This window comes from Psittacula echo (genome assembly GCF_963264785.1).
Source record: "Psittacula echo genome assembly, chromosome: Z".
Lineage (NCBI taxonomy): Eukaryota > Metazoa > Chordata > Aves > Psittaciformes > Psittacidae > Psittacula > Psittacula echo.
The window spans coordinates 66,483,326-66,493,237 of NC_137742.1; the positions used below are offsets into that span (position 1 = coordinate 66,483,326).

Here is a 9,912-nt window from a genome sequence, read left to right on the forward strand (position 1 = left end):
AAGCTTTCAACTACCTGCAGAAATTGAGCTATTTGAGGGAGTCAGGCTCTCTCACTCTTACTGCCCAACACTGCTTCCCAGAGAATTTTACTTGAAGCACTAGAAATAAACTGAACAGTGGTTAAGATGGGAAGCCTGACTGCGTAGTACTAGGCACATTCAGAGACCCTCCTCTAGCTTTGTTTAAAGAGGACAGTAATCCTTTCTCATGTCTCTAAAAAAAGTGTCAGTATTTACCCTCAAGAGAGGCCCCAGGGCTGTAAATGGTGAACCAGCAGAAGCACCCCCTTGAACTGCAAGTGACCTGTCATGAGGAGCAGACACTGCCCACAGTGTTTTCCCTTACAACAGGGGTGCCAGTAGGTACTGTCCCAATTCACGCTCTCCCCTGCACCACAGTCTGGATACCTCACCTGGGCATCAGCACACCCTTCAGGAAACCCATCACCACAAAGGTAAGTGGTGTACTGTAAATGCGCTGGTGGGTGCATCTTCAGATCTTGGCATCGGTTCTTGTATCCTGAGTTTTGAAACACTGGAAACTCAAGAAAAACAATCCACATCTCTCTCATCAAAGAACCTAAGAAACTCAGGTGTCTCTAAGTGGTTACCTTATGCTGACCTTGTTTTGAAGCTACCAGTTAAGCTGTCAGCTTGAGTTACTCAGAATCATTACAAAAACAGTGAACCTGAAGTTGCATCTCTGACATAGAGCAAAACTGCAAAAAAGAAGCATTCATCGTAACTAACTTTAGCTAGGAGTTACAAAATTCACTGTGCTCTAAAGCAAGGACTCTTCTGTTTTAATCCGTTTATAACTGATTATCCTACTTAACAGTAGACAGAGCTGTTCTTTCTTGATTACAGGATTGCACGTGAATACTGTTGCTTTTTAGGAAGACAGCAGGGATTCTGACACACTAGGAGTAGAGAAATTTACCATCCCTGCTCTAATCTTACCACCTCATTCCCTGAGAAGAAGCACCTCCTACACACTTTGCAGAATCAAATAAGGTGATAAAAGAGGCCAGAGGCACAGACGGAAAGGGTACAGAAAAAACTCTTAATTAAGTATTTATTTGAAATCAAAGTTTATTTATTCAAACAAGGTATTTCTTTTTTTTTTTCAATTTTAAAAATGCTGATAGTGTTACAGAAAATAATATATTCAGTTGAAAAGGTGGAAATACTGCAAAAATTTCCAAAAATGACAAAATGACTGTATTTCAGACCTTGAAAAAATAAAAATACCTCTAAAATTTTTTATTAAAGACTTTTTCTGCAATTTAGTGAGATATGTCATGAACTTCAAGGAGTGACAGCTCCATAAAATTGTTACAGAAATACTCATATCTTTTATGTATCTGGCAAATAATAAGTACTATCTAAATACAGCCTGATGTCTTTTGAGAAGAAAACTCAATAGATGGTTGAGATCAGTCAAAAACAAGCCTTAAAAAGAAAAGTGGCAAGTTTTACTTTCCATTCTGACTGTTGGTCTCACCAGTCACCTACTTCAACTACAAATGGCTCTTTTACAGCTATTTTGCCACTGTTCACAATCACACAGTCTTGAAGGGGCCGGTCATGTTCATCTGTCTGCTGGAGTTCTATTGAGTGTACCACAGACTGTTAACACAAAAGAGGAGAGAGTTTAGTTTATCCAAGGAAACTCCAGTGGCTCAAGACTGGGACCGCATGAACAACTAAGTACTCCAAGCATTACTACATACTAAGCAACTTTAAAGACCTTTACCCTGCTGAGTTCTCACTTGCCTTTTTTTTCCCCCCACATGAACAGTCATGCCACTCCACAACCCAAACACAGCTTACAGAAGGAATGTTGTTTGCCCTTCCATAAAAACCTTAACCCTACAAAAATATTATGAAGCGGCAACTCAAAATATCCTTTCAGCTGGGCGACCCTAGCACATTCAGGGTCTATCTGTAGCCTATGATCAAAAAGTGTAATCCAGAGATCGTAAAGGATGAGAAGTACTTGTTTTTCTAATTGTAACAGCATAACTGGGCTTCAAGAAATCTGATGCATTAATCTAAACTAAAAATTAGTCTGAGTTGCTCCTCAAAAATTTTCAGCTACTACTGTAGCTCATGAGAATCAAATTCAATATGAATGTGGAAGTGGGGGCAACTGTTCTGATGAGATTTTCAAACCCCTCAAAGAACTGGTCAGTGCAGCACTTCACGTTTCCCCCATTCATTCCAAAACACAGATGAAATAGAATGACTTAAAAGGAAAACCAGGCTACTATGAGTACGATCAGCTAGAAGTACCTTTTTTCAATTTAAATTCTATTTGGCATTTGATCAGTTTTGCAGCTGTGCAGAGCTAGATGGAATGGGCTAGATTTTTTTTCTTTTTTAAACATATCTGAATATACCTGTTTGTATACTTTACATTCACATGATTCTAAAAACCCTAACAGTGAAAGTGTCGTCCTTACCTAGTACATGCTACAGAAGCAGACTTGAGCTTGTAGAAATACAATTATTTCATGGCTAACAGCATTAGTGACAGAGGAACCTGAACCTTCTGCATTTGTAATCTGCAAAGATGTCAGTGTTGATTTCGGTGGTTAGTGGCCTAACAAATGCTGTGAAAGCCAGAGGCATAATTTAAGTTTCCATTTCTGCAGTCACCATTTGCACTTCTAAATCATCCAACTTCAGGCTCTTCACGATCATTTTCTACCATGTACATACTAGAGAATATTCAACTGTTTTGAACCACAGTGGTGTAAATTACACTAAAGCAAATAAAACATGGCAGAACTTGTCCAGATTTTCTTGGATAAATCTTGCCACTACTTTTAGCTTACCATTCCATCAAGGACTTTGCCAAACACTACATGTTTTCCATCTAACCAGGAAGGCTTTGTCACACTGATGAAGAACTGGGATCCATTGGTGTCTGGACCAGAATTAGCCATGCTAACCCATCCAATTCCGTAGTGTTTAAGCTTGAAGTTCTCATCCGGAAATTTTTCCCCATAGATGCTTCTTCCTGTGACATAAAATCAGAATCAAACTTTTTAAAAAAATAATCGAAACTAAACCAAAACCTTTTAGTTCAAAAATGGGAAAAACAAAGTATATATTCAGGACCTGAAGATTCATTGTTTGAGTAAACACAGCAACATCATTGTTCCATTGTCAGTGATTTCACAACTAAAAGCATTTTGGTATAAAGAAAAAGATAAGCTAAAACATCACATGTAAGGAGAGAATATTTAAAGCTGATGATGTGTTATCCTTTGAATTTAACAAGGAAGCTGAGTGTCTTCAAACGTCCTACTTACATACGCCACTGAACAAGTGTACTTCACCCTAATTTAACAAATTTAAATTATGTATCTATGGCCTGTAAAAATTAGGTTGCCATGTTTTGTGACAATTTTAATCTTTACTTTCCCAACCTTTCCTTCTAATATGAAAACACTTTAGACATGTCTAGAAATACATGAAGACCAAATGGAGGTTAGCCTAAAAGGTTTGTTGTGAATTCGTACCATCCGTATTACATACAGCTTTTGATGTTTCTAAGACAGTTCAGAAGAGAAAACATTTGAGTCATGTTTAAACCACCATCACTTCGAAAAGAGAAAGCAGTCTGTCTCATTCTTTATTTGTACAGTGCCTAGAGCAGTGGTCACACTGCTCCCAACACCACCAGCTACTATCCCAATAAATGGTATTAGTAGGCAAAAAACACTGCCTACCTTTAATGCTAAAACTGTGACTTTCATATTTTAGCCTGCCCCATTGTTCACTGCAAGGAAAAGGAATGTGTGTTTTCCATTCTGTTCCAGTGGGGAAATCGCTAACAATGTATGCAGGCAGTTCAAATCCTAGCACATGAAGTGTGTGTGTGTAAAGGAAGTGATCAGAAGCCACAATGCAAGAGACAGGACTGCCCTCCTTAGTGGACTAAACCACTCTTCTGGAGGCTCATGAGTGATGGACACAGCCGGAATGCACACCATTGGTAAGTTTATGGGTTTAGAATTAGTATGGGGAAAAAAGGGGAGAGGGCACGACCCTCATTTTCTAATTTTGCTACCCATTTTGAAATTCCCTCCCATAGCATGTTTCTGAAGTTTCCACAGAACTGGCTGAGCTCCTTCCCTACCTGCCTCCCTTCTCTCTACACGACTGACTGTTTCATCACACATTAGTTTTCCGTTGGATGACTTGAACTGGTTCACGTATACATGCAATCAGTGAGTGCCTCAGGGGAGAAGCACTGTCCCAAAGCCAGGGCAGGGCAAGGGTGGAGACATTCATCTTTTGGAGACAGTATGTTGTAGTAGCAGCTCAGTTAGTTGCATGGCTCCAACCCACTCCACAAAGCCATGCTTCTTGAATGGGGGAAAAGTCACAGACAGAAAAGAGTTATCTGCAAAAATTGAAGACAAAGGAAGCTCTACACATACTTAAAATCAAGTAGTTCAAATAATTGCGGCTCATATTCCAAGATGCCTGGAAAAGTGCTAGACGGTCTAAAACTTCTCTTCTTTTCTTTTTTTTTTTTTTTTTTTTTTTTTTTCATTTATTTCATTTATGAGCTGAAAGACTGAGGGAATTACATGGTTTTGCCCATCATTTCAGCAGGGATTCAAAGGAAAAGGAACCTGGAAGATAGTAAACATGTTACCTCCTGATCCATCTCCAGCTGTAAAGTCTCCCCCTTGAATCATGAAGTCTTTGATCACACGATGAAATTTACTTCCTTTGTATCCATATCCTCTCTAAGAAAATGAAATAATTATTTAAATTAATGTAACATCCAGTTCTATACAGTCACATGGAAACACATATGGATGAATGACCAGATTTCACAGATATACCAGCACCAGATACAAATACTGGCAAGAACATTAAACTGAGGTGCAGGTGACTGTAGCTGACTGCTCTGCCACAAAACAGGTTATCAAAGCCACTGTCTTTATTTGACTGATATCCTACCACTACATGCCAGATGTGCATGACAAATACAGTATGAGGTAGCAATATCCAGCATCTCATAATTACATCTTGCGAACCAAGCCCCAAGGACCTGAGAAGTCACACACCAGTGCACAGCCTTGGGAATAGCACTCTTGCACAGGCTCCACTGAATTAAGATTGACAGTTCACAACTGAAACAGCGTTAAACAAATATTTACTTCCCAATCCAAACTTGAGTACACTTGAGTGGAAGAAAACTGCAAACGTACTTCTCCAGTTGCCAGAGTAATGAAGTTCTCCACGGTTTTTGGGACAACTTTTCCAAACAATCCAATTACAATTCTGCCAATATCTTTGTCTCCAATCTTCACGTCAAAGAACACCTGAATATTTTTGTGAGTAGAACAAAAGTGATACAAACATGAGCGCCACAATAAGGCCAAGCTTTTGAAAGTACAAGGTATTAAGAAACCGCTTCTGGCTGGTCTATATTAATAGTAACTCTCAGTTCCTGAGTGTGCTGTTTGAGAAAAGTACTTCCACAGCTATCAAAATCAGATTATGCAGAAAAATGTTTGAGAACTGGTGAATTCACTTTTTGTTTCTTACTGCTTTTAATGGCTCAGTGAGACTGCTGTATCACACGTTTGAAGGCAGTGTTCAAGAAGACTTTTCCCTAACATGCATGTCTTTAAAGCTGTACAGAAAAGACGAATCGTGAAAGTATTAAAAAACTCCAGTGTGGTGAACAATAACAAGGAAGTATAGTACTGACAATCCCCCAAAATGATAGTTTGCCATCCACTCATAACCTTCACTGTTTTAAGCATTGCTATGTATGTGATTAAGTACAGGCTAAAGCCTAAATGCCATTAAATTGACAAACAGTAGAAAGAAAATCCTACAGCTCAAGCAGGGAGTTGCCTTCCTAAATATGAATTCAAACCTAATGGAGAAAGGATCAGGCTACACTATTCAGCTAACTGTATAGAAGCTTGAATGTAAATGTTGTTAAAAAGCAACTTCAAAAAGGTGAATGAGTTATACAGCATTTGACTATCATTCAGAATATATGAATACGTATTTGAACGTGCAAAAATGTTCCAAAAATTACTGAAAATAGAAACAGCTGCCAGGAAAAGAGACATTTTGAGGTTCTGTAAAAGTTACATAAAAACTATTACAACTTCTAGGAAACAGCAACGTGTATTCCTATGATGTGGTATTTGCTGTTCCTTGTGGTGCTCAACGACATATTACTTGTCTGTAACACTAAGAAATTAGTCCAGTAATGATAATAAATGACCACAGTCTCTTCAATGTGAATGCCTCTTTCACGATGTCCTACTAAACATTTCTACCATTTCTTGATCTTCCATGTGGTTTTGACTGTTGAACTTTTTTGGCTAATGCTATAAAAGCTCTATAAACAACATAAAATTCCTTTTGATACACCTCATTCATTTCCTTGGCACTAAATAACATAAAATTCTTAGATGTGTGGCTCCCAAAGTCTTAGCAGCACACTTAAACCAACTTTTTAACGTTTTTATAAACACACCTCTCCAAATTTTGCCACCAGGGTTATCTAGGTAAGGGGTATTGCCTGTCTATAAACACACCTTATTTTACCTGGAAACGTTGCCCTAGTAGAAGGACTGCCTGAAATGTATAACCTTATGTAAGTAACACAATTAAGGCTGCCAAACAGTGACCCCAGCTAGCAGTACCATTAAACACTTTCACAGACCACATGGAGTCAAGTCCATCACATACTGTAAACCTAACCCAACCACAAGGCTTCACCCATGGCAAAGCTACTCTCCTAAGCAACAAACCCACTACTTCCAAAACATCAGCTAATTCTGTGAACAGCAGTGAGTTCCTGGCTTCCTGTTAGCACTCCACATACCTGTGCTACCTGCCTGGTGATTTTCAGAAAGCTTTGCGGCTTCCAAAGAATGCACCACAGAACATGTCTGTGCATATTTCTGGCAAGGAAATCAAACATGGAAATATTCGGTAGCCGTAGGTATTGTTTTTGCATAGAGAAACTATGTTATCTTAAGTATATTTCCTCAAGTTCTCTGGAAAGTCAATAAGCATACAGGCAGTAATGAGCTGGTCAATGCAGCCTCAACTCTCAGAAAACATTTGGCCAGATTCTTCACCAAAAAGTCTTAAAGAAAAAAAAAATTTATACATTTTCAGTCTTACCAATATTTACATACAATCTTATTTACAATTTGCAGTATTTCAAGACTGAAATGAAAAAAAAAAAGAGTGCACCAGCAAGAGTGGCTGTTTCTCATCAATATATTAATGTATAATTTGCACAAGATGGTGTATATGAAATTAAAAAATGGCCAAGAGTACTCAATTACTTGGGGTTGGGAGGAAGAAACTGACTGTGAAACACAGATTTCCTGATTCCTACAGACTAGGTAATACAATGACAAATAAGCTCTCGATAAATCCAAATACTGCCGATGGAAGAGGGCTACACAGCCACAACAAGGGGTCCTAAATCAGCTACCACTCAGAAAAGACATCTGGAGTTACCATGAGCAGTTTGATAAAAAGTTTGGCTCCGGGCTTGTGAAGATGAGAGAAGAAAACTGAATTTTTGTAATAATTAGACATTGATAAGGACAAGAGATGAGCATAATTATGTATCGTATACATTTGCACTATGCGTTCACAACCTGAGTGCTTTATGTAATTCTATCTTCTTTGTCGCAGAATGACAAAACCAATCTAAAGAAGATAAAGGGCAGCACAGATGCTCAAAGATTTGGAACATCTTTTATATGAAGAAAGATTAAATAAAACTGTGCAAGCTGGAACAGAGAACTGCAGTGATTTGATGAGCTAAGTAAAGTTATGACTGGCCTGCACAAGGAACATCAGCAGCTGCAATTACCTATGTCCCACAGTGGAAGGATCAGGAAAGGGAACAAAATGAAATCCCAGGCAGAAGGTCTGAAAAAGCTAAGTACTTTATGAACAATTAAACTGCACTGTATTGCCAGAAGATGATTCGGAGGCCACAGCTTATGAGACTCACCCTCAAAAAAAAGAATCAAATCCACGGACTACAAGTCCGCAGCCAGCGCAGACCAAGCAGTAGCGAGGTTTAACTTTTGAAGTTACGGTTTCTGTAAGGCAGAGGCAGGCTTCGCTAACCCAGAGTCTGAAGTGTGCCAGCGCCAACAGAAGAGAGCAAGCGGTTAAGAAACTCCAAAATCAAAACACTTACAAAATGGGATAGCGAAGACATTTGTCCAAGCCCTGCCCGGATCCAACGCACAGGGGCCTCCCTCCCGCCGGCATCCGGCCCGGGAAACAGCGAGCCGCCGAGGGACCGTCATTAGGCTTTCGGTACTGGTATGAAAGGCGGCCCCCACCCTCCCAGAACCCGTCAGCAACGGGCGCGGAGCTGGCAGGAAAACCACTCCCTCCGGGGCCCGCTGAGGAGAAGCCGCGGCTCCCCCTCAGGACCCACCCACCCACCCCGGCTCGCCTCAGGCCGGCGCCCGGGGCGACTTTCCGCTCGGCGGAGCCGCCTTAGCCGCGGGCGAGAGTCACCTTGGCTGTCACTCTGGGTCCCCTCTTCTTGAAGCTCTCGGCCGCCGGGGCCAGGAAGCAAAGGCAAGCGATAGCGCCAAGGACCGCCGCCGGTACCCCGCGGGCCATGGCGCTGAAGCGAGCGCTGCGGCGCCTGCGCCCGCCGCCGGGCGGCTCCTCCCGCGCCATGTGGCGGGGGGGGATCATCCACCGAACACCCACCCGTCACCCACCCGTCACCCACCCATCCGAGCTGCGGCCGGCGCGGGCCCTGTGGAGAGCGGGTGAAGGGGTGAGGTGCAGAGGGTCTGAGCGGAGCGCGGACGTCGGGACCGTTGTATGTGCTGAGGGGGGCGGTCACGGGCGCCGTGCAGCCGCGTGCCTTCAGGCTCTTCTGCTCTCTTCCGAGCCGGGCTCTATACTTGATGAGTGGTGGCTCTGCCACGGGTGAGCCCAGGGTCCCTGGCTGCGTTTGCGGTGGTTATAGATGTCGCGGTGCTCGCTCCTTGCGGGGAACGGGAAGACGTGTGGTCTCCTGGGGCACAGCCTCACCGAGCAGGAGTTAACCGTGAGGGGCTGAGGACCCGTGCTTTGGGCTTCAGCTGTCCGCACTCGAGCGTTCCTCGAAGAGCCCGCTTTTGGGTGAGGTAGCCAAAACAGTAGATGTTCAGAGGATCTTGGAAGTGGATCATCTCTGGGGTACCTAAGGTGCTGAGTGGAAACACGACCCTCTAAGGCCCTTGTAATACTCCTCGTTTCCTTATGTTAGCAATAGAGGTGACTGGCACCCGGATCAGCAGCCCCAGCTGTGAACAGTAACGAGCTACTCCAGATTAATTCATCAAACGCAAATGCACTTCCCAACCCATTGCCTACGAAGTCAGAGAGAAGGGATCCCAGTCTATGAAATTACTTTACCTTTGACACTGACCTGCAGCCTGTGCTTTTCTCTGAATCGTGCATTCAGAGCTAAATGGTGTTGGTGCTACAGCCCTTAGAAAATATACAGCTTGTGACACATAGTGAAATTTGTGGCTTACAAGTGCCAGCATATTCAAGAAAAATGTTTAGTAGATACTGATATACTGAAGCAGTAAACTGACAATGGCTTATGCAAACGTACTTGGGGTTAAACTCAGCAGTGCTATGTTCATGGGTGTGGCTTTGCACCTACCCAGAGAGTTTGGTGCTGGTTGCAAAGCCAGCCCAGAGCTCATATGCCTGAGGAAGAATAAGCTCTGTGCTGCCACACATACGTTGTCATTGCTGCTGAGCCTCTCAGGTTGAGACTGTGCCTCCACTACCAAGTAGTAGATATAACACTTATAAAATCATTGAATCATTTAGGTTGGAAAAGATCCTGAAAATGAAGTCCAG

General features: G+C 42.1%; 1 protein-coding gene across 1 annotated transcript; it reads right to left on the reverse strand.

Annotated features, from left to right (window-relative positions):
- Positions 1-1,500: 1,500 nt before the first annotated feature.
- PPIC (peptidylprolyl isomerase C) lies at positions 1,501-8,664 on the reverse strand (the record flags this gene model as incomplete). Its single annotated transcript, XM_080638656.1, has 5 exons — positions 1,501-1,629; positions 2,841-3,025; positions 4,676-4,769; positions 5,238-5,351; positions 8,557-8,664. The coding sequence occupies 5 exons, from the start codon at positions 8,662-8,664 to the stop codon at positions 1,501-1,503; spliced, it is 630 nt and encodes a 209-aa protein (XP_080494782.1).
- Between the last annotated feature and the right edge of the window lie 1,248 nt (positions 8,665-9,912).